General features: G+C 44.1%; 1 protein-coding gene and 1 long non-coding RNA gene across 2 annotated transcripts in view; both read right to left on the bottom strand.

Moving 5' to 3' along the window:
* Positions 1 to 1,072: 1,072 nt before the first annotated feature.
* Positions 1,073 to 9,559, bottom strand: LOC144532835 (uncharacterized). The gene is made up of 4 exons (XR_013503377.1): positions 9,314 to 9,559; positions 8,195 to 8,302; positions 2,331 to 2,404; positions 1,073 to 1,262 (listed from the first exon to the last, which is right to left on the bottom strand). It is a non-coding gene; the product is annotated as an uncharacterized LOC144532835 (long non-coding RNA).
* A 4,791-nt stretch (positions 9,560 to 14,350) lies between these two features.
* Positions 14,351 to 25,741, bottom strand: part of drd4-rs (dopamine receptor D4 related sequence) — a 17,525-nt gene continuing 6,134 nt past the window's right edge. Inside the window, exons 4-7 of the mRNA XM_078272650.1 lie at positions 21,499 to 21,780; positions 19,504 to 19,616; positions 16,179 to 16,795; positions 14,351 to 14,674 (exon numbers count right to left, since the gene is read on the bottom strand). Coding sequence (XP_078128776.1) covers positions 14,466 to 14,674; positions 16,179 to 16,795; positions 19,504 to 19,616; positions 21,499 to 21,780 — 1,221 coding nt within the window. The 3' untranslated portion in view covers positions 14,351 to 14,465. The remainder of the gene's footprint in view (positions 14,675 to 16,178; positions 16,796 to 19,503; positions 19,617 to 21,498; positions 21,781 to 25,741) is intronic.

Here is a 25,741-nt window from a genome sequence, read left to right as displayed (position 1 = left end):
ACCGATACTTTTTAAGAAAGTAAAAAAAGAAAAGAAAAGAAAAAAAAAAGGTACTAAACAACAGTTGGTGACATTAAAGAACGGCTTGTTTATTGCTAAGGCCATATGGTCAACATTAAATGATTTAATAATAATGTATAACAATAACAATAACTTATTTCACTAGTAAATTGCTGTTGAACGACAAAAACAACAACCAGATGGAAAAGGACATTTACAATAACTTCAAATGCACCACAAGGCTGTAGTTTACCAGTTTCATTGAACACACCGTCTGTGTTGTTTCTCCGACGGCAGCTGCAGATTGTTACATCCCGGTGTTGAATCCTCTACAGTAAAACACAGTCACACTTTACACCGTTTAGTGTTAGCTGTCAGCATTTAACCCTGTTTAATCCAGCTACTAGCTAGTGGTAGGCTAACGTTAACTGCTGTTGAGTATGGTGTTAACTAGCTAGCAGTAGGCTAACGTTAGCTGTTGTTGAGTATAGTGTCAACTAGTTAGCGGTAGGCTAATGTTAGCTGCTGTTGAGTATAGTGTTAACTAGCGTCACATGCAGCGGGGTTTGTGTTTCCTGTAACGTCTGTTTCAGAGCAGCAGAGAGAATAGCAGACATATCAGTGGAACCAGATTTTCGTCTGTATGCAAACGTCAGTATGGAATGGATTAATCTGCGTTAATTTTTTAAGTGCCACCTCGACACAACTTTAACTTTATCAAACTAACTACATCCGAACTTACACACAGCTGGTGCAACAGGCTGCAGGTATAGAAAGGTGAAATCCCTCCTCCTCCGCTGTCCACCATGGGACCTTATTTCAGTAAAAAAAAAGAAACTACAACAAACTGAGACTTTCTTCACTTGCTAAATTATCTTTTAAACTGACAAACATGTGTGTAATTCATGGCTCAATTCAAACAGGATCTAAACATTATCTGTCTCTCCCCGCTCAGACACATTTTTACTGAAATAAAGTCCCATGGTGGACACAGGAAGGGGCGGGACTAACACACAGGAAGGGGCGGGACTATAGGTAAGGGTCCAGGTGTACCTCTCGGTCGAGGACTCTGGAGGCAGAGGCATTGAGTCTGATGGTCCGACCCTCCAAGTAGAACCAGTCGGCGCTGTCTCCGGTCAGACACAGGCGGAGGGTGTTATCTCTCGGTTCTCCTCTGATACTGAGGTTAGAGATGAACTGACCCATCGGGCTGTTCTCTCTGATCGACACAAAGATGTCCGATCCCCCCAAACACAGACTGGCTGAGGGCAAAGAAAAAAATATTATTTCGCGATTCCGATACCTGAACTTGCGCATCGGCCGATACCAGTGCATTAAGAGAAAACATATATATACATATATATATATATATATATATATATATACGGAAAATACTGAGCACCCACGTGTGCCAGACTGCCAGTAGACTACATTCATTTAAAATGAAACATTGCAGTTGGTGCTAAGTGGAGCGTCTGTCATAGTGTGACTGGTTATGTTGGTGGCATTGATTCTTAATTTCCCACAAAGCTGATCGTGGTTACGTGTCAGTTGAACTGTTCATCTCCAGTCCTATCTGTATCTGTGAGAAGTGGTCCTGTCCTGAGTTGAAAGCCTACTTTATGGCTTTATTATCCAGTTACTAGGCGTGTGTGTTCGTGTCGGCCGCTGTCCATTTCCTAAGGTTCTGAAATGCAAAACATTTTTGACTACTTTTTTTTTCTTTAAAGGGCGTGCGCCTGTGAGCACTCACGGAGGAAAATATAAATCGGCGCCTATGTATATATATATATGTATATATATACATATATATGGATAGGGTTAGGGGTTTGTATGGCCTGGCTCAGGTTACAGAGAAAGATCTTTTATTATCTAGTTTTACAGTCAGTCTCGACGGTAAAAATACATAAATAAACTACTTTAAAGTAGATTTTCTTTAGGGCTAAATTACGTGGTATCAGATTGGTGCAAAGACTCACATACTCGCTGATATAGATACCAGCATTTTAGGCAGTGTCAGAGTTATTTCTGATACTGGTATCATATCAGAACAACTCTTCTGTTCTGCTATAATTATTATGAATCATATTTCTCTATATCTGTAATCTGTATCGGTGGCTTTGTGTCCCAACCGGCAGCAGCATATGGCCGCCCACCAAGAGTCTGGTTCTGTCTGAGGTTTCTGTCCCACCCAATGCTTGATCTTAGGGGGGGTTGTGTCTCTGTAAATGATAGCGTGTGGTCTAGACCTTCTCTATCTGTAAAGTGTCTTGACATAACTCCTGTTAGGATATGACACTGTAAATAAAGTTAAAGTTGACATGAATTACCTGGAACAACATGGTAAGATAAGCGGAGAGCGAGCTGCCAGAGCAACATCTTGCATCTCAACATCTTCCTCCACCTGCAGAACAAACAAACACCGGATCAACCTTCTTTCACCACCAATCAGCAGCTTTTCAGCACAGTTTAGATTCTGTGCTGGTTATTGTTGAAGCACAAAATGGGAGTACAACAACACTGAGCGCCTCCTGAGGCTGAAATGTTCATCACCAGGGCTTTAAATTGACACCCACCAAAAATGTAACTTTGGCAGGTAACATTTCAAAGTTACGAGCCAATTTGGATGTTGAATGAAACAAATAACTCTGTGTCTGTTTGAAACAGACTGCTGCAGAAATGTTTCCTGTTTTCTACCAAGAAATGTGGGCGGTTCTGAGTGTGTTTGGCTTGGAAACCTAATATTTATCTGGCAACACTGCATGTTGTACTAATCCTACATTTCACATGAACACTGTGTGACTGTATGAACACTCTTTGTAAATTATAGAGTGTGGTCTAGACCTACTCTATCTGTAAAGTGTCCTGAGATAACTCTTGTTATGAATTGATACTATTAATAAAATTGAATTGAATTGAACGGCGCCAAACAAACCAGAGGAGCTGAAATTAAAAATTAGTTAGTTTTTGGTTTATTTCTGAGTGGAAAGTACAAAAGTACGAACAATAAGTAAATTGGTAATTGGACATTTTGGTAATTTACTACACGCATCTAAAACAATCAATCGGCTGGATCGGTACAGGGCTGGATCGGACAGAGCCAGATCGGTACAGGGCTGGTTTGGTAAAGGGCTGGATAGGACAGGGCTGGATCGGTACAGGGCTGGATAAGTACAAGGCTGGATTGGTACAGGGCTGGATCAGTACAAGGCTGGATCGGACAGGGCTGGATCGCTACAGGGCTGGATCAGTACAAGGCTCAATCGGACAGGGCTGGATCGGTACAGGGCTGGATCGGTACAGGGCTGGATCGGTACAGGGCTGGATCGGACAGGGCTGGATCGGATAGGGCTGGCTCGTTACAGGGCTGGATCGGTACAGGGCTGGATCGGACAGGGCTGGATCAGTACAGGGCTGGATTGGTACATGGCTGGATCGGACAGGGCTGGATAAGTACAAGGCTGGATTGGTACAGGGCTGGATCAGTACAAGGCTGGATCGGTACAGGGCTGGATAAGTACAAGGCTGGATTGGTACAGGGCTGGATCAGTACAAGGCTGGATCGGACAGGGCTGGATCGCTACAGGGCTGGATCGGTAGAGGGCTGGATCGGACAGGGCTGGATCGGTACAGGGCTGGCTCGGTACAGGGCTGGATCGGATAGGGCTGGCTCGGTAGAGGGCTGGATCGGTACAGGGCTGGATCGGACAGGGCTGGATCGGTACAGTGCTGGATCAGGCTGGACTAGGGGCTGGATCGTACAGGGCTGGATTGGTACAGGGCTGGATCGGTACAGGGCTGTGATCGGTACAAGGAGCTGGATCGGTACAGGGCTTGATCAGTACAGGGCTGGATCGGTACAGGGCTGGATCGGGTACAGAGCTGGATTGAAACATGGCTGGATCAGTAGAGGGCTGGATCGGACAGGGCTGGCTCATTACAGGGCTGTTTCAGGACAGGGCTGGATTGGGACAGGGCTGGATCAGTAGAGGGCTGGATCCGACAGGGCTGGATTGGTACAGGGCTGGATCGGACAGGGCTGGATCGGTACAGGGCTGGATCGGTACAGGGCTGATCGGGACAGGGCTGGATCGGTACAGGGCTGGATCGGTACAGGGCAGGATCGGACAGGGCTGGATCGGTACAGGGCTGGATCGGTAGAGGGCTGGATCGGACAGGGATGGCTCGTTACAGGGCTGGCTCGTTACAGGGCTGGATCGGACAGGGCTGGATCGGTACAGGGCTGGCTCATTACAGGGCTGTATCAGGACAGAGCTGGATTGGGACAGGGCTGGATCAGTAGAGGGCTGGATCAGACAGGGCTGGCTCGTTACAGGGCTGGATCGGTACAGGGCTGGATTTGTACAGGGCTGGATTGGTACAGGGCTGGATCGGAAATGGCTGGATTGGTACAGAGCTGGATCAGTACAAGGCTCAATAGGGACGAGAGGCTGGATCAGTACAGGGCTGGATCGGTACAGAGCTTGATCAGTACAGGGATGGATCGGTACAGGGCAGGATCGGTACAGAGCTGGATCGGACAGGGCTGGATCGGTACAGGGCTGGATCGGTACAGCGCTTTGATCGGTACAGGGCTGGATCGGTACAGAGTTGATCAGTACAGGGATGGATCAGTATAGGGCAGGATCGGTACAGGGCTGGATCGGACAGGGCTGGATTGGTACAGGGCTGGATCGGTACAGGGCTTGATCAGTACAGGGCTGGATCGGTACAGAGCTGGATTGAAACAGGGCTGGATCAGTAGAGGGCTGGATCGGACAGGGCTGGATCGGGTACAGGGCTGGATCGGTACAGGGGCTGGATCGGTACAGGGCTGGATCGGTACAGCGCTGGATCGGTACAGGGCTGGATCGGTACAGAGCTTGATCAGTACAGGGATGGATCGGTACAGGGCAGGATCGGTACAGGGCTGGATCGGACAGGGCTGGATTGGTACAGGGCTGGATCGGGTACAGGGCTGGATCGGGACAGGGCTGGATCGACAGCTGGATCGGGACAGGGCTGGATCAGTAGAGGGCTGGATCGGGACAGGGCTGGATCGGTGCAGGGCTGGCTCAGTACAGGGCTGGATCGGTACAGGGCTGGATCGGTACAGGGCTGATCGGTACAGGGCTGGATCGGTACAGGGCTGGATCGGACAGGGGCTGGATCGGATAGGGCTGGCTCGTTACAGGGCTGGATCGGTACAGGGCTGGATCGGACAGGGCTGGATCAGTACAGGGCTGATCGTACAGGGCTGGATCGGACAGGGCTGGATCGGTACAGGGCTGGATTGGTACATGGCTGGATCGGACAGGGCTGGATCGGTACAGTGCTGGATCGGACAGGGCTGGATCGGTACAGGGCTGGATCGGACAGGGCTGGATTGGACAGGGCTGGATCGGTACAGGGCTGGATCGGGTACAGGGCTGGATCAGTACAAGGCTGGATCGGGACAGGGCTGGATCGGTTCAGGGCTGTATTGGTACAGGGCTGGATCGGACAGGGCTGGATCGGACAGGGCTGGATCGGTACAGGGCTGGATAAGTACAAGGCTGGATTGGTACAGGGCTGGATCAGTACAAGGCTGGATCGGACAGGGCTGGATCGGTACAGGGCTGGATCGGACAGGGCTGGATTGGACAGGGCTGGATCGGTACAGGGCTGGATCAGTACAAGGCTCAATCGGACAGGGCTGGATCGGTACAGGGCTGGATTGGTACAGGGCTGGATCAGTACAAGGCTGGATCGGGACAGGGCTGGGTCGGTTCAGGCCTGTATTGGTACAGGGCTGGATTGGACAGGGCTGGATCGGTACAGGGCTGGATTGGTACAGGGCTGGATCAGTACAAGGCTGGATTGGTACAGGGCTGGATCAGTACAAGGCTGGATCGGGACAGGGCTGGATCGGTACATGCTGGATTGGTACAGGGCTGGATTGGTACATGGCTGGATCGGACAGGGCTGGATCGGTACACAGCTGGATACGTACAAGGCTCAATCGGGACAGGGCTGGATCGGTACAGGGCTGGATCGGTACAGGGCTGGATCGGACAGGGCTGGATCGGTACAGGGCTGGATCTGGCAGGGCTGGATTGGGACAGGGCTGGCTCGTTACAGGGCTGGGGAAAAGATTGATACAGCATCGTATGGCGATATTTTCCATGGCAATACTGTATTGATACACAGATGCCAAGTATCGGTCTTTTATTATATAAAGTGCATAAGAAAGTTATTTTTTACAATATTTTGACCGTTTTTCATGTCAGCGTTTCTCAGTTCATCCCATGTTGCAGTTGTGTTTAAAATTGTATCGGGACAGAATTGTCGTGATAATATCAAATATAAACAAATATATTTCCCTATAAATCTATAACATAGTCTAACCATACTAATAGTATAACGTGTGTGTCTCGCAGACTAAACACTGTGACCTGCTGCTTTGTGTCTTCATGACTCATTATCCCTTGTGTTGTCCTCAGATCAGTTTTTTATATCAGAAATATGGGTTTCTTTGAACCAAAATGCCCAAATATAACATGGATGTATGGATGTTCTTTGCAGGTAAAATCAATGATTACTTTCATTGAATTTTTTGTGTTTTATTCAATTTTTATAACATGAAACAAACATGTTTCAACGGTTTTAAAACAGCATCCTGACTAAATGTTGACATCAACCAGTCTGTGATCCACTCAACATCCTCTCATCTTAACTATTAGTCAAAATAATTCATAAATTCTGCCTTTTTAACTCAAACATTAGGTATTATGTCATATAAATTAGGTTTATTGACCATGAATTAAAAACAAAAACGTTTAAAAAAGTGTCAAAAGCATTAAAAAAAAGAGCTTAAAAATGCTGGGGAAAAAATGGTTAGGGTTAGGGTTACAGGAACCCTACACTGGTTGGGTTAGGGTTACAGGGTTAGGGGTTAGGGTAGGGGTTAGGGTTAGGGCTGGTTGTAGATTCACTTTTTAAAAGTTAAACCTGGTTCACATTTCTGCATTCAGTTTCTCACTGCATTCATGTCTCTTTGTTCAGGACTGTTGGACTCTGAGAAACTGAGATTAAATAAAGTGAAGAACCAATCAGTCAAAGAATAACTGAAAGTAATTACTCGCAGTTACTGTTTGTTGTCCTCGAGTAAATAATGTAGAGGTTGAAGAGAACTGACCTCGGAGCAGATTACAGCCAAACAAATGATGAGTCATGGTTGTTCATCCGGACGTGAACAAACTAAAAATGAGTCGTTAAAACAAAACACGCGTTCTGATAATGTCAGAGGATCACAAGGTCAGCTGGATGCAACACAGAAACACAGTAAAATAAACTATAAATACTAAAATATGTTTTACAGATTCTCAGATATGAATTCTGTCTGTCTGTCTGTTTGTCTGTCTGTCTGTCTGTCCGTCTGTCTACTGTATGTCTGTCTGTCTGTCCGTCTGTCTGTCTGTCTGTCCGTCTGTCTGTCCGTCTGTCTGTCCGTCTGTCTACCTGTATGTCTGTCTGTCTGTCTGTCTGTCTGTCTGTCTGTCCATCCCATTAAAGGTGTATTCTGTGGAGAATTAACCACCCACATCCTGGGAGGGTTTGGAGGTTCTTCTGTGGGGAAGCGAGCATCTAAAGATGGAGGTCTGTACAGATGGTGAAGAACTCAGAGGCTAATTTAGGTTTGAGATGTTCTGTTGTATGAATGAAACTGACTTGACTAATCTGCAGTCACACCAGCTGACTATTACCGGCAGGATTACATCGTTGTTTGTTTCAGCAGATTATTTATTGTCATAAGCACGACTACAAAGAAGCAAAGACCCAACAACTACCCCAACATTTGTGATGTACAGTGGTTGCATGGTGGATGAACTGAATGGAAATGTCATGTCTAGTCCCTGTGTCATGTTTCTTTGTTTAGTTGGTTCATGTTTTCTGTTTGGCTTTCCCATTTCCTGTTTCATTTTGGAGTCTGTCTTTCCTCCCTAGTCTTGTCTGGTTTTACGTCTTGTTTTTTGGTTTTCCCACCGTTGTGACTGTCTTATGTGTATCACCTGTCTGTTGTGAGTCCTCGTTACCTGGTGTATTTAGTCCCTGTGCTTTCTGTGTCTGTTGTTGGTGGATTGTCATTTGTTTTATTCTTCGTCAGTCTTTGGTATATAGTTCTGTTCTGTTTGCTGCTGTCTGATTTACTCACCTGCCCTGCTTACAGGTTTGTAAGTCTCCTTGTGTTTTCATTAAATTACTATTATTTCAAACTGCTGCACTCTCCTCGCCTTCCTGCATTTGGGTCCAAGTCTGCATCCTGACAGGAAACAGTTATACGTTTAGTGATGGAAGAAGTATTCAGATTACTGCAGTAACAGTACTAATACCACACTGTACAAATACTCTGTTACAGTAAAAGTCCTGCAGTAAAGATGTTACTTCAGTAAAAGTGTGTAAGTATCATCAGGAGAATGTAGTTAAAGTATTAAAACATTGTAGAAAGTGTAAAGGATCCAAACACACACACACACACACACACACACACACAGACACACACACACACACACACACACACACACACACACACACACACACACACACACACACACACACACACACACAGACAGACAGACAGAGACACACACACACACACACACACACACACACACACACACACACAGACAGACAGACAGAGACACACACACATACACACACACACACACACACAGACACACACACTAACAGGTGTGTGTCTAATGGTCTGATCATCTCAGCTGACTTGTAGTCGTTATATTGTCGGCTAGTTGACTTTAGAATCAAACATCAGATTTATAAACTACATGTAACTAGTAACTAAAGCTGGAACAGATGAATGTAGTGGAGTAACTAAAGTAACTAGTAACTAAAGTAACTAGTAACTAAAGCTGGAACAGATGAATGTAGCGGAGTAACTAAAGTAACTAGTAACTAAAGCTGGAACAGATGAATGTAGCGGAGTAACTAAAGTAACTAGTAACTAAAGCTGGAACAGATGAATGTAGCGGAGTAACTAAAGTAACTAGTAACTAAAGCTGTAACAGATGAATGTAGTGGAGTAACTAAAGTAACTAGTAACTAAAGCTGTAACAGATTAATGTAGTGGAGTAGAAGTAGAAAGTGACATGAAAAGAAAAGACTCAAGTAAAGTACATTCCAGTGCTGAAGACTTTCATCAGATCTGATGTTTGTGTCATAGATTGTAACCCTGACATTCAGATTGCAGCTGCAGCTAAAAGCTTTATAATGTTAGAGAGAATTATACTTCATAATAATAATAATATGAACTGACCTCTCTCTCCTGTTGTCTACAGACAGTCGGTGTCTCTCGGCCTCCTCATGTTGTCATCGCTTCATGTGTTCATTCTTTCTATTCTCGGCAGTCAGTTCATTGTTCTGTGTGTGTGTGTGTGTGTGTGTGGTGTGTGTGTGTCTGTGTGTGTGTGTGTGTGTGTGTGTGTGTGTGTGTGTGTGTGTGTGTGTGTGTGTGTGTGTGTGTGTGTGTGTGTGTGTGTGTGTGTGTGTGTGTGTGTGTGAGAGAGATTATCTCAGGGCTTACAGGATAAATAGGCTAGTGTGCTGCAGATCTTTAAAGCAACAGGAGGCCTTTCAGATTAATGTCAGACACATGAAGTACTTACTGACGTTTAGACAACAAGCAGGCGATCTGATTGGTCAGCTAGACATTCAGAACGTGCTCGGATCAGCGTGACAGCATGACTCATCCCTGAAATATGACTCAGCCATTTCCATGGCAACGTCACAGAGTTGAATCAGTGGAACACAAAGGAAATCTCCCACAGATTCATAGAAAGAAAAGAAAGAATAATGTTAGAAAAAGCCACAAGAACATCAAAACAAAGCCACAAAAACAGACGGAAAAAATACAGCAACGTCCAAAATATCAAGAACAACTTCAACAAAACTACAAAAACACTGAACAAGCTTCCAAACCCTGAACAAAACATCAAGAACACAGGAAACCAAATGCTGACAAGACTGAACACGTGACAAACATATAACGCTGTACCGCTGGGTTAAGTGGCCGTTGCTACTGTGAATTATGGGATGTATTATGGGCCAGACCATAGATGTATTATGGGCCAGACCATAGATGTATTATAGGATGTATTATGGGTCAGACCATAGATGTATTATGGGTCAGACCATAGATGTATTATGGGATGTATTATGGGTCAGACCATAGGCAAGGGAAGGCAAGGCAGCTTTATTTGTATTTGTTATTTGTAGCACATTTCAGCAACAGGGCAATTCAAAGTGCTTTACATGAAAACAGATTAAAAAAAATTAAAAACAGATAAAATACAAGAAAAAAAAGTTACAGTGCAGTATAAGAAATTAAACATTGAAGAGCAGTTAAAACAGTTAAATATATAAAAGCAGATAAAATAGGAATTTCTCTTTATATGCTTACATAGATTGTTATACAGTGTCAACAATGCAGCTTCAGTATAAGAAATGAACAGTTATTTAAAGAAAGGCAACATCAAGAAGATAGGTCTTCAGCCTTGATTTAAAAGAGCTGAGAGTTGCAGCAGACCTGCAGTTTTCTGGGAGTTTGTTCCAGATATGTGGAGCATAAAAACTAAATGCTGCTTCCCCCTGTTTAGTTCTGACTCTGGGGACAACAAGCAGGCCTGTCCCAGACGACCTGAGAGGTCTGGGTGGGTCATAGTGTAGTAGACCTGTCCCAGACCACCTGAGAGGTCTGGGTGGTTCATAGTGTAGTAGACCTGTCCCAGACGACCTTAGAGGTCTGGGTGGGTCATAGTGTAGTAGACCTGTCCCAGACCACCTGAGAGGTCTGGGTGGTTCATAGTGTAGTAGACCTGTCCCAGACGACCTTAGAGGTCTGGGTGGGTCATAGTGTAGTAGACCTGTCCAAGACCACCTGAGAGGTCCCCTGGCGATAAGGTTATATAAATTTGTGTGTCATCCGCATAACTATGGTATTGTTTTCCATAATCTGAGCCAGTGGAAACATGTAGATTTTAAACAGGAGAGGCCCCAGAACGGAGCCTTGGGGAACTCCGCACGTCATATTTGTATGCTCAGATGTATAATTCCCTATAGACACAAAGTAGTCCCTATTCTTTAAATAAGACTCAAACCACTTTAGTACTGAGCCAGAAATGCCAACCCAGTTTTCCAATTGGTCTAGTAATATGTCATGGTCGACCGTATCAAATGCAGCACTGAGATCAATACTAGTTACAATGATCAGTACACATAGTAATACCAAGACTGAAGGTTTGCCACTATCTGTGTTTAAGTGGATGTCATTAAAGACTTTAACAAGAGCCGTCTCAGTGCTGTGGTGTGGTCGAAAACCCGACTGGAAGGCATCAGAACTGTTGTTTAGTGACAAGAAAAGGTTGAGTTGTTGAGAAACCGTTTTTTCAATGATTTTACTTAAAAATGGAAGGTTTGGTATCGGCCTATAGTTGCTCATTAGTGACGTGTCTAGATTGTTCTTTTTTAAGAGTGGCTTAAAGACTGCAGTTTTCAGGGCCTGTGGGAAGATACCTGAGAGAAGAGACGTGTTTACAATCTGTAGATCTGGAGCCAAACAGGCCCGTTGGTAGAATATCAAGGCAGCAGGAGGAGGTTTTCACATGTTGTATAATGTCCTCCAGGACAGCACATACCCTGTACTCGATATGGAGGCACTGACTGTCTAATTTTCTGAGTTTTGTCTCTGAAGAAGATGGCGAAGTCATTGCAGGCCTCGGTGGATAACAGTTCAGATGCTACTGGTACTGGAGGGTTAGTTAACCTATCGACAGTAGCAAACAAAGCACGTGAGTTGTTATTGTTTCTGGCGATAATGTCCGAGAAGAAGGACCGCCTTGCATTCCTCAGTTCCAAATTATAAATACAAAGTCTCTCTTTATAGGTGTTATTAATGGACCTGGAGATTCGTTTTTCACCACCTGCGTTCAGCTTTTCGACACTCTCTTTTTTCTGTTCTTACCTCTATAACATTTCTCCATGGAGATCTTTTCTTATCAGAGACAGTTTTTACCTTAATGGGAGCAATGGCATCAATAACATTTGTAATTTTACAACTGTAATTGTCTACAAGCTCAGTGACTGAGACCCCTGAGAGGGCGGGTGTGGACGAGAAAAGCTGAATGGATGTTTCACTGGTGTTGTCAGAGATAGTGCCATTAAAGAAAACACAGGAATGATCAGAGAGAGCAGCATCAGTCACCACAACCTTGGAAATGTTCAGACCCTTGGAGATAATCAAGTCCAGAGTGTGGCCCCTTGTTGTGTGTGGGCTCCGTCACATGCTGAGTCAGTCCATAGTTCTCAAAAATACAACACAGTTCTTTGGTCCCTCTGTCCTGGGGGTCGTCAACATGAATGTTAAAATCACCAGCAATAATTTACCCACCAAAGACCATAGATGTATTATGGGATGTATTATGGGCCAGACCATAGATGTATTATGGGATGTATTATGGGCCAGACCATAGATGTATTATGGGATGTATTATGGGCCAGACCATAGATGTATTATGGGCCTCTTTCAGATGAGTAAAATCCTGTTTTCTGGATGGGCTTCTGCACATGTTGACTACTCATTGCAGCTCCTTGTTACCGTGGTAACCCAGGTGTGGTTTCCATGGCTGTTTGAGCAAACAAAGAGGGAGGTGTCAGCCCCCCCTCTCCCATTTCTGTAGAAACATTCATTAAGACATTTCTGAGCAAAGGAATAATTACACCCACCCACAGACACCTGATCATTTATTTATATTTAAATGTAATTCATAAGAGACATGGTTGCATACGACATACTAAATGTTATTATTCAAGTACAGAAACATTTGCAGAATGAACGATTTACCTCTGAATTCTGTCCTAATACAAATACCCAAAAGTAAAGTAGAAGTATCTGTTGTTTACACAGACGTAACTAAACAAAAGAAGCATTTGTTAAATCTGTTCAATATTTTTCTGTTGAGGGATTTAAGATTTCATCACGTTGACATAAACCTCACAGATAAAAATACTACAAACAAAACATGTTCCTCTTTAAAATAAATCATATTTCACTACTTCTTCAACACAAACTCTCACAGAAACATCCAGTTTTCATTTTATCATCTTAATGCTTTCTCCTTCAGTCACAAAAACATCCATAGGACTTTTAAATGAAAACAAATTAAAATAAAATAACACTGATTTGTAAAACTTCAACATGAAAATATTCATTAAAGACATTGAAGAGCTTTTATAATTCTGCACGTTCACCTTTTTTATGCCTCTGGGCTGTGATGTGCACAGTAATCACTGCTCTGCTTCAACAACTGACAGGCTGAAAACCTTCAAAATAAGAGACTGACACAAGAGAAATCCCTTTCAAAATAAGAGTCAGTCAGCGTGTTGAGTGGACAGCCTTCTTCCTGTTGGTGACGGACAGTTTCGAACCATCATCTAGGTGGATTTTAGTCAGAGTACCGCTGGCTCTGGAGACGAGAGAATAAAAACCTGGAAAGTCTGAGTACTCAGACACCGTCCGAAGACGTCTCAAGACAGTTTTAAGATGTCCGAAGACAGTGTGAGACTCGCTTTTAGCTTCCTGTGGAGAGATGACCCAGGAGAGGGGATAATACAATCCTGGAACAATGTCTGCGATTGTCTACAAAATCTTTTAAAATGTCTGAGACAGTTTAAGACATCTGGTAGTCTCGCATGTCCAGACCTTCCTCCACAGCTCTGTGGAGGAAGGTCTGTCTAGTCCACACAGCATCACTGGATGGGAGAGAAACCTGCTCTGGTTTATTGGCATCTCTTTAAACCAATCAGAATCATCATGGGCGGGGCTAAACTCCAGACGGAGCCACGGTGCCTCTGCTAAATAGTCTCAAGAAGGAACTGGTTCTGGTGGAACATGTGGACGTTCAAAAGTAGTTTTACTCAGAGGGACAGATAGTCTAGCTAGCTGTCTGGATTTACCCTGCAGAGATCTGAGGAGCAGTTAACCATAGTCCTCACAAATCCACCGGAGGTTAGAACCCCAACACAGAGACAGAGGAATTGGACGGACATCTGGACTAAATGAGGGACATCTGGACTAAATGAAGGACATCTGGACTAAATGAAGGACATCTGGACTAAATTAGGGACAGCTGGACTAAATTAGGGACAGCTGGACTAAATGAAGGACATCTGGACTAAATGAAGGACATCTGGACTAAATTAGGGACAGCTGGACTAAATTAGGGACATCTGGACTAAATGAAGGACATCTGGACTAAATTAGGGACAGCTGGACTAAATTAGGGACATCTGGACTAAATGAAGGACATCTGGACTAAATGAAGGACAGCTGGACTAAATTAGGGACTTCCCGCGTTGTCAATATGGACTAGACATCTGGAGATTTATTGAAGACGCCTGAGTTTTGGGACAGTTTAGTTGGACGTCCGGCAGCAGAGCAGCTTGTGAAAGACCTTCCTGAACTCCACGTTGAAGGCGGTGTAGATGATCGGGTTCACGGCACTGTTGACGTAGCCGAGCCATGTTACCACGGAGATGAGGGTGGGGCTGATGTCACATGACTGGCACAACACCTTGGTGACGTGGACAACGAAGAAAGGTGTCCAACAGGCTAGAAAAACCCCTGGAGACAGAGAGACAGACAGTTAGATGGACAGACAGAGAGACAGACAGAGCGACAGACAGTTAGAGGGACAGACAGAGAGACAGACAGAGCGACAGACAGTTAGATGGACAGACATACAGATATACAGACAGACAGACAGTTAGAGGGACAGACATACAGACAGACAGTTAGATGGACAGACATACAGACAGACAGACAGACAGAGAGCCAGACAGTTAGATGGACAGACATACAGACAGACAGACAGACAGACAGACAGACAAAGAGACAGACAGTTAGAGGGACAGACATACAGACAGACAGACAGAGAGACAGACAGTTAGATGGACAGACATACAGACAGACAGACAGAGAGACAGACAGACAGTTAGATGGACAGACATACAGACAGACAGAACTGGTATTTTTATATCGTCTAAAACATGTCTGGAGGGAACTTTACCCAAGACCACCGTGGTGATCACACTTTATTGAGTTAAACACATTTTATGACTTTCATCAACAGGAAAATTAGTTTAAATGAAACCCATTAAAAGCTCATTACGCATGCAGTTCCCTTTGTGTGAGAGGAGTGAATATGTTTGGATGTGAAGCTGCTTGGAGACAGTTTCCACGGAGATAGAAGCAGCTTCTATTTTTACTGCGAGGATCACAGCTTCAGTCTGTTACTGTAAAACATGAGAAAGAGCTTGTGCAGAGAGCAGACGTACGACTGAGAGAGAAGGAAGTGATACATCAGTTTAAACATCTTATCCTGTCATGTCTTAATGAACTACGACACTCGGCTGAAGTCTGCAGTGTGACATGTTCAATGTCTGAACAGAGCATCAGAGAAACCAGTTCCCTCTCAGAACTGGTTTCTGGCTTTTGGCCTTTAAGGGCGTTTTCACACCTGAAGTTGATTTGCTTTGGTCTGAATCAGTTAACGAGTTTTAAAGTGCCCATATTATGCTAATTTTCAGGTTCATAATTGTATTTTGAGATGACTGGTTATGGCTGACTGGTTTTGACTGACTGGTTTTCACTGACTGGGTTTCACTTACTGGGTTTCACTGACTGGTTATGGCTGACTGGTTATGGCTGACTGGGTTTCACTGACTGGTAATGGCTGACTGGTTATGGCTGACTGGTTATGACTGACTGGTTATGGCTGATTGGTTTTGACTGACTGGTTTTGACTGACTGGTTATGGCTGACTGGTTTGGACTGACTGGTTATGGCTGACTGGTTATGGCTGACTGGTTTTGACTGACTGGTTTTGACTGACTGGTTATGGCTGACTGGTTTTGACTGACTGGTAATGGCTGACTGGTTTTGACTGACTGGTTATGACTGACTGGTTTTGACTGACTGGTTTTGACTGACTGGTTTTGACTGACTGGTTATGGCTGACTGGTTATGGCTGACTGGTTATGGCTGACTGGTTTTGGCTGATTGGTTTTGGCTGACTGGTTATGGCTGACTGGTTTTGGCTGATTGGTTTTGGCTGACTGGTACCCACCTACGACGACGGGCAGCACCTTCATGGCTTTGCGTTCGCGGCCGCTGACTCGGCTGCTCTTACTGGTCCTCCTCCCTCTCGTCTCTGTGGGCTCGCTGTCCGACACGCTGTCCATCTGCGCTGTCATTGGCTCTCGCTCCGCCCCCGCTCCGTCTCGCTGCTCCCCCGACAGCGGCGTCGCTGAGGGCGTCATCATGGAGATGGTGGACGGAGACGCAGGGCTGAGCTCGCGCGGCGCGGCGAAAACCACCTTCTCTTCACATCCTGTTGCTGTTGCATTCCCTCGCCGTAGAGCTGAGCTGAGGCGTGAAGAAAGAGCGGGACGCCCGGCCGGGCGACTCCGACCGCTCCATCGCCGCAGGCCCCGAAACATCCCATAATACAGGAAGAGCATGACGGGACAGGGCACGAAGAAGGAGCAGACGGACGAGTACACCACGAAGCGGTCGTCCTCCAGTTTGCACACAGTCGGGTCGCGGCCCGGCACGCCATTCAGCCCGAAGATTACTGGGCTCGCCACGCCCAGAGACAGCAGCCAGGCCGCCACGATCAGAAGCAGCTGGCGCATGCTGAACTGGTTCCTGTTGTACTTCAGAGGCACCACCACCGCGATGTACCTGAACACAACACACACAGCTGTACCTGACACATAACACACAGCTGTACCTGAACACAACACACAGCTGTACCTGAACACAACACACAGCTGTACCTGAACACAACACACATAGCTGTAACTGAGCAAAACACACACAGCTGTACCTGAACACAACACACACAGCTGTAACTGAGCACAACACACACAGCTGTACCTGGACACAACACACACAGCTGTACCTGAACACAACACACAGCTGTACCTGGACACAACACACACAGCTGTACCTGAACACAACACACACAGCTGTACCTGAACACAACACAGATAGCTGTACCTGAACACAACTCAGATAGCTGTACCTGAACACAACACAGACAGCTGTACGTGAACACAACACGGACAGCTGTAACTGAACACAACACACACAGCTGTAACTGAACACAACACAGACAGCTGTACCTGAACACAACTCAGAAAGCTGTACCTGAACACAACACACAGCTGTACCTGAACACAACACACACAGCTGTAACTGAACACAACACAGACAGCTGTACCTGAACACAACACACACAGCTGTACCTGAACACAACACACACAGCTGTACCTGAACACAACACACACAGCTGTACTTGAGCACAACACACACAGCTGTACTTGAGCACAACACACATAGCTGTACCTGAACACAACTCAGATAGCTCTACCTGAACACAACACACACAGCTGTACCTGAACACAACTCAGATAGCTGTACCTGAACACAACACAGACAGCTGTACCTGAACACAACACACACAGCTGTACCTGAACACAACACACACAGCTGTACCTGAACACAACACGGACAGCTGTACCTGAACACATCACAGACAGCTGTACATGAACACAACACAGACAGCTGTACATGAACACAACACACACAGCTGAGACTACGTCAAACATTCTCAGATGGATAACTTTATGACACCTGACTCCTCCTATTCCTACTCTTCTTTCGACTCTTATTCTGATGCATTTTTCAATGTTTTTTTATCCTCTTTTCAACGTTTTTTCTGGACGCTTTTTGGACATTTTCACTTATATTCTGGGATGTTTATACCGTGAGACTTATATTCTGGGATGGTTATACCGTGAGACTTATATTCTGGGATGGTTATACCGTGAGACTTATATTCTGGGATGGTTATGCCGTGAGACTTATATTCTGGGATGGTTATACCGTGAGACTTATATTCTGGGATGGTTATGCCGTGAGACTTATATTCTGGGATGGTTATACCGTGAGACTTATATTCTGGGATGGTTATACCGTGAGACTTATATTGTCCAGTGTGTAAGTGTAGTGAGAAGGATGAAAACACTCAAACCCAAACTGTACTCTAGATGATTGTTGTTTCTTCACGTTTTCTCGACACTTTGAAAGCTGTCACTTGGCTTCGTTAGCTGCTGTCATCTCTAAAAATCATCTGTTATCTCCATGACAACTGGACTCCAGCTCTATGAATATGATTTAGAGATTAATTAGCAACAGATTGGCTTTTCTCTGCTAACGTAACCTCTAGAGAGATTAACGGAAACTTAATGTAATGAGCGATTTATTTTTAAATTCTTTCATTAAGATTTATTCAATCTAACAGAATACTTTGATGAAGAGGATGAAGATGATGAAGAGGATGAAGATGATGAAGATGATGAAGAGGATGAAAAGGATGAAAAGGATGTCATCTAGTTTAAACGTGTAATTAGCTTTCTGCCAGTTACGTCGTTTATCTCCTGATGATGGAGCTCACCCCTCTCGTCACCAATGCTCATTTACTTCTTACTTTACTACTCATTTACTCATACTTGACAGGAGATCAACTATACTATACTATACTATTATTATATTATACAACTATACTATACTATTATTATATTATACAACTATACTATACTATTATTATATTATACAACTATACTATACTATTATTATATTATACAACTATACTATACTATATATACTAAACAATACTATACTATATATACTAAACAATACTATACTATTCATTCATCTCCTCTCATACATGACAGGAGATCTGTTGTTTCCTGAGACAGACGTGTTGTTGGCGTGTTGTTGACGTGTTGTTGGTGCGTTTTTGACGTGTCGTAGACGTGTTGTTGACGCGTTGTTGACATGTTGTTGACGTGTCATAGACGTGTTGTTGATGCGTTGTTGACATGTTGTTGACGTGTTGTTAGCATGATGTTGACATATTGTTGACGTGTTATTGACGTGTTATTGACGTGTTGTTGACGTGTTGTTGACGTGTTGTTGGCGTGTTGTTGACGTGTTCTTAGCGTGTTGCTGACGTGTTCTTAGCGCGTTGTTGGCATGTTGTTGACATGTTAGCATGTTGTTGACATGTTGTTCACGCGTTGTTGACGTGTTGTTGACATGTTGTTTACATGTTGTTGGCGCTTTGTTGATGTGTTGTTGACATGTTGTTGACGTGTTGTTGGCGCTTTGTTGACGTGTTGTTGACGTGTTGTTGACGTGTTGTTGACGTGTTGTTGGTGCGTTGTTGACGTGTCGTAGACGTGTCGTTGCCGCATTGTTGACATGTTGTTGGCGTGTTGTTAGCGTGTTGTTGACGTGTTGTTTACGTGTTGTTGGCATGTTGACGTGTTGTTGACATGTTGTTTACGTGTTGTTGACATGTTGTTGACGTGTTGTAGACTCACCTGTCCACGCTGATGGCACACAGGTTGAGGATGGAGGCGGTGCACAGCATCACATCCATCGTCATCAGAGCGTCACACAGGAAGGGGCCCAGCGTCCAGATTCCCCCCAGACACTGAACACAACACACACATCAGCGTCCAGATTCCCCCCAGACACTGAACACAACACACACATCAGCGTCCAGATTCCCCCCAGACACTGAACACAACACACACACATCAGCGTCCAGATTCCCCCCAGACACTGAACACAACACACACATCAGTGTCCAGATTCCCCCTAGACACTGAACACAACACAGACAGACACATCTCGGCCAAAGTGAATGCTATCAACATGAAACTTAATATTCATGTTTGCCATGCCACTCCGAGGCTCTGTACTAAATTTAGCAAAGATCGGCCATTAGGGGGCGCAATAATCAACGCAGACGCATGTTGGCATCTAACGCAATCAAGGTAAATGGGAAATTCCTAATTGCAATTTCCTACAGACCTTGCAGCTCACACATTGTGATATTTCCCGATGTTTGTTTCGCCGCCGTGGCGACTGGTGGCGGGGAGGCTCGGTCCCCATCATAACTGCTGCAGTTCTAGTCTGCGTTGTCTTTGTGTCAGGTGGAGACTCTCGGCCCTGTCCCATGGTGATACTGCATGTATTATATATATATTAGGGCTGTCAAAATAATAGATTAATTAATCTGAGAAAAAATAAAGCAGATTAATCCATTCCATATTGAGGTTTGACCCGGAGCCGTTCTAGCACCATTGGACTGTAAAATGAAGGAGGGAGACGAGAATGTTCTGCCTGGATCAATTAATTAAAAAAAAAATTAAAATTGGAACATTTACTACAATTTAAATCTTCTTCCTGAATAGGGTTGGGTACCAAAATCCGATGCTAATACGGCACCGGTGCCTTAACTACCGGTATCTACCAGACTGAATAGCAATGTGGATTTCGGCGCCTCATTTCGGTGCCACTGATATGTCTGCACTTCTCTCTGATGCTCTGAAACAGATACAGGAAACAGAAACATTGCTGCACGTGATGCTAGGTAACATTATACTCAACAGCAGCTAACGTTAGCCTACCGTTAGCTAGTTAACACTACACTTGACAGCAGGTATTGTTAGCCTACTGCTAGCTAGTTAACACTATACTCAACAGCAGCTAACGTTAGCCTACCGCTAGCTAGTTAACACTATACTCGACAGCAGCTAACATTAGCCTACCACTAGCTAGTTAACACTATACTCGACAGCAGCTAACGTTAGCCTACCACTAGCTAGTAGCTGATTAAACACGGTTAAATGCTGACAGCTAACACTAAACGGTGTAAAGTGTGACTGTGTTTTACTGTAGAGGATTCAACACCGGGATGTAACAATCTGCAGCTGCTGTCGGAGAAACAACACAGACGGTGTGTTCAATGAAACTGGTAAACTACAGCCTCGTGGTGCATTTGAAGTTATTGTTAAATGCCCTTTATCATCTGGTGTTTGTTTTTGTCGTTTAACAGATATTTACTAGTGAAATAAGTTATTGTTATTGTTATACATTATTATTAAATCATATAATTTTGACCATATGGCCTTAGCAATAAACAAGCCGAAAATAATAATTTTTTTAACTTTAATGTCACTAATGCTGATTTTTCAGTGATTCATTTGAATTGATTCATTTGAAACAGCCAAAATTATGTTTGATTAATTTAGATTAATTAATCACAGAGTATGTAATTAATTACATTACATTTTTTAATCGATTGACAGCCCTACGATATATATATATATATATATATATATATATATATATATATATATATATATATATACATTCATATAAACTGTGTATTCTGATTGCCGTGACTATATCCTGTAATATGCTGCCTGGAGAACATCAGACAATTCTCCTTCACATTCCCTTGTAAATTATTTATTGTATGTTTGTAACTTTTATAATACGTGTAACTAAAGAGAGTACAGGCTGACCTGGGAGTAGACGTAGAGCGGCAGCACGAGCACGGCGAGCAGCAGGTCGGCCACCGCCAGGCTGATGATGAAGTAGTTGGTGGCTGTTTTTAGGGAGCGCTCGGTGAGCACGCTCAGACACACCAGGACGTTCCCCAGCACAGTGAGCAGGATCAGGGGCACGCCAAGCACCAGCGCCAGGAAGCTGTATTCCTGCAGGGAGTTGTAGTCCTTCAGGGAGTTGTAGTCCGTCAGCTGCGTCTCGGTCACGTTGTCCATGATGGAGGCCCCCGAAAACAACATCTGGACACAGTCTCAACATCTGGACACAGTTTCCTGTGAAACGGTTTAATGAGCTCTGATTGGACGGCTGTGGCTACAATACATGGTACAGATGTAAAGATTCATAATTACAACTGTGTGTATATATATATATATATATACACTACCGGTCAAAAGTTTGGGGTCACTTATAAATGTCCATTCCGTTACAATTTGCACGAGCTCACCAAAATTGGACAATTAAAGACTGTAAAAATGTTGCCTGGTCTGATGAGTCTCGATTTCTGTTGAGACATTCAGATGGTAGAGTCAGAATTTGGCGTAAACAGAATGAGAACATGGATCCATCATGCCTTGTTACCACTGGGCAGGCTGCTGCTGGTGTAATGGTGTGGGGGATGTTTTCTTATCACACTTTAGGCCCCTTAGTACCAATTGGGCATCGTTTAAATGCCACAGCCTACCTGAGCAATGTTTCTGACCATGTCCATCCCTTAATGACCACCATGTACCCATCCTCTGATGGCTACTTCCAGCAGGATGATGCACCATGTCACAAAGCTCGAATCATTTCAAATTGGTTTCTTGAACATGACAATGAGTTCACTGTACTAAAATGGCCCCCACAGTCACCAGATCCCAATAGAACATCTTTGGGATGTGGTGGAACGGGAGCTGCGTGCCCTGGATGTGCATCCCCCAAATCTCCATCAACTGAAAGATGCTATCCTATCAATATGGGTCAACATTTCTAAAGAATGCTTCCAGCACCTTGTTGAATCAGTGCCACGAAGAATTAAGGCAGTTCTGAAGGTGAAAGGGGGTCAAACACGGTATTAGTATGGTGTTCCTAATAATCCTTTAGGTGAGTGTATATATACAGTATATATATATATATATATATATATATATATATATATATATATATATACATCGAGTTGTAAGAATATATTGAAATTAATTTTGAGAATAATAAGAAATATTCAGACTCACATTTCAACGTTCTCACAGAACAGATTCCTCTTTTCCTTCAGTTTAGACTGTAATCATCCTCCTCTTCCTCCTGTTTCTTCATCCTCTTCTCCGCTTCGTTCTGAAACTTTTCTCTACTGCTCTATAAACAGATTCAACACCATCATCACCTCCTCTCTCTCTCTCTCTCTCTCTCTCTCTCTCTCTCTCTCTCTCTCTCTTTTTGCCGCTCTGTGATTGGCTGACAGTCAGCAGTGAAGTATAAACCCTAACCCTATCTCTCTCTCTCTCTCTCTCTCTCTCTCTCTCTCTGTCTCTCTATCTCTGTCTCTCTCTCTCTCTCTCTCTCTCTCTCTCTCTCTCTCTCTCTCTCTCTCTCTCTCTCTCTCTCTCTCTCTCTCTCTCTCTGTCTCTCTATCTCTGTCTCTCTATCTCTGTCTCTCTGTCTCTCTCTCTGTCTCTCTCTCTCTCTCTCTCTCTCTCTCTCTCTGTCTCTCTCTCTCTCTCTCTCTCTCTCTGTCTCTCTCTCTCTCTCTCTCTCTCTGTCTCTCTCTCTCTCTCTCTCTCTCTCTCTCTCTGTCTCTCTCTCTCTCTCTCTCTCTCTCTGTCTCTCTCTCTCTCTCTCTCTCTCTCTCTCTGTCTCTCTCTCTCTCTCTCTCTCTCTGTCTCTCTCTCTCTCTCTCTCTCTCTCTCTGTCTCTCTCTCTCTCTCTCTCTCTCTCTGTCTCTCTCTCTCTCTCTCTCTGTCTCTCTCTCTCTCTCTCTCTCTCTCTCTCTCTCTGTCTCTCTCTCTCTCTCTCTCTCTGTCTCTCTCTCTCTCTCTCTCTCTCTCTCTCTCTCTCTCTCTCTCTCTCTCTCTCTGTCTCTCTCTCTCTCTGTCTCTATTCAATTCAAATTCAAGAGGCTTTATTAGCATGACCATATTGACACACAGTATTGAAAAAGAAACATTTAACACATTTACATCCAGTTGTTCAGTAGGATTCAGACTATAGAGCTTTAGGTTAACATTCATCATGTCAACAACATGTAACAATATGAACAACACTGATGGATATCAGCAACAACAAGAATATTACATATAATATTATTATCTGTCTCGACTTCGTCTCTCTTGCACAGCTGGCAGAAGTGTTCCTCTTTGGGGAGCCATGATTGTTTGTAGCGGCCTGTCTGGATGGCCAGGCTGTGCTCACTGAGTCTGTACCTGAGTCTTAGTTTAATATCAGTAACTGTGGTCAGGTAGTCTGCCACCTGTCCTCTCTCTTTAGGGACAGATAGCACTGTCCTCTCTCTTTAGGGACAGATAGCTCTGTCCTCTCTCTTTAGGGACAGATAGCTCTGTCCTCTCTCTTTAGGGACAGATAGCACTGTCCTCTCTCTTTAGGGACAGATAGCTCTGTCCTCTCTCTTTAGGGACAGATAACACTGTCACAGCAGCCCTGTCTCACTCCACCTTCTGATAGAAGAATGATGTTCTCTTGTTGTTATTTTAATACTGCATTGTTAGTGTACATTGATTTAATGATGTCATGTTTTACCCCCTACACCAGATTCAATAACTTTGTAGAATAGACCGCTGGGCCAAATAGAGACGAATGCCTTTTTGCAATCTATGAAACATGCAAAGATTTTGTTATTGTTTTGGTGAACATGTTTGTCTATCAGGGTGTGTAGGGTGTAAATATGATCTGAAGTACGGTGTTTTGATACAAATCCAATTAGACTTTTACTCAAGACGTTGTGTTTGGTAAGGAAGTTTAGGAGTCTGGAGTTGATGATGCTACAAAGGAGCTTCCCCAGATTACTGTTCACACAGATGCCTCTGTAATTATTTGGGTCAGATTTATCTCCAGATTCGTGTATTGGTGTGATGAGACCGTGATTCCAGATGTCAGGGAAGTAACCTACACTCAGAATCAAATGAAAGAGTTTCAGAACGGCCAGTTGGAATTGTGGGCTGGTGTGTTTCAGCATCTCGTTCATGATGCCATCGAGCCCACTGGCTTTTTGGGGTTTTGGTGCCCGGAGTTTGTCTCTTAGTTCCTGTTCATTAATGGGGGAGTCGAGAGGATTCTGGTCTTTTACAGCCAGTTCTAGTTCATTCAGTTTGGTTATTATTTGGTTTTGATTTGGGTCTGGGTTCCTTAGTAATAGCTCATAGAGGGTTTCAAATGGCCAACCCATATGTCTCCATTCGGTATCGCCAATTCTACAGGTTTGGATTTTTTAAGATTTTTCCATTTTTCCCAGAATTGGTTTGTGTTTATGGACTCCTCCATTAATGTCAGCTGTTTGTGTGTGTTGAGCTGTTTTGATTGTGAGTGTACGTTTGTAGTGTTTAAGTGTGGCACAGTAAAGAAGGCGTAAGTCTACATTTCCTGGATCTCTGTGTTTGGTTAGATAACCGCCTAACATTTTGTCTAATTTCTTTACATTCTTTATCAAACCAAATATCATCTTTGGGATTCTTAGGTTTATTTTTGGATAGTTTCAATTGTGATTTGTGTGCAGTTTGCATGATGATGTGATTGACATGTCTAACTGCATTATTTATACCTTCTTGACTGTGTACATATGTGGTGTCCAGAAAAGGTATCTAGTAGTGTTTGAATTTCGGGTGAGCTGATTGCTTTCTGGAACTCTTCTGTGCTGTTTTCGGCCCATCTGTATGATTTCCTGATATTAAACAGCTTACTGGGCTGTGGGGGGGGTGGTGTTGTTGGTGTTGTTGGTCACTGACCTTCTGAGAAACACAGTAATTTGGCTGTGGTCAGACAGAGGGGTCAGTGGTTTAACTGTGAATGCAGTCAGAGAGAGAGGCTCTATATCTGTTACCATGTAATCAACGGTGCTGTTGAGCAAAAAGTATTTTTACCTAAAGAGTCTCCTCGTAACCTACCGTTGACGATGTCCAGACCCAGGCTTTGACAGAGCTGCAGTAACTCTCTGCCGTTCTTATGGATCTGGACGTCATTGGATTATATTGGATTATTGTTACCTAGCTCTGT

The sequence above is a fragment of the Sander vitreus genome, chromosome 17 (genome assembly GCF_031162955.1).
Source record: "Sander vitreus isolate 19-12246 chromosome 17, sanVit1, whole genome shotgun sequence".
Classification (NCBI taxonomy): Eukaryota; Metazoa; Chordata; class Actinopteri; order Perciformes; family Percidae; genus Sander; species Sander vitreus.
Note: the sequence above shows the minus strand (reverse complement) of the source record. Positions and strands in the feature narration are given on the sequence as shown.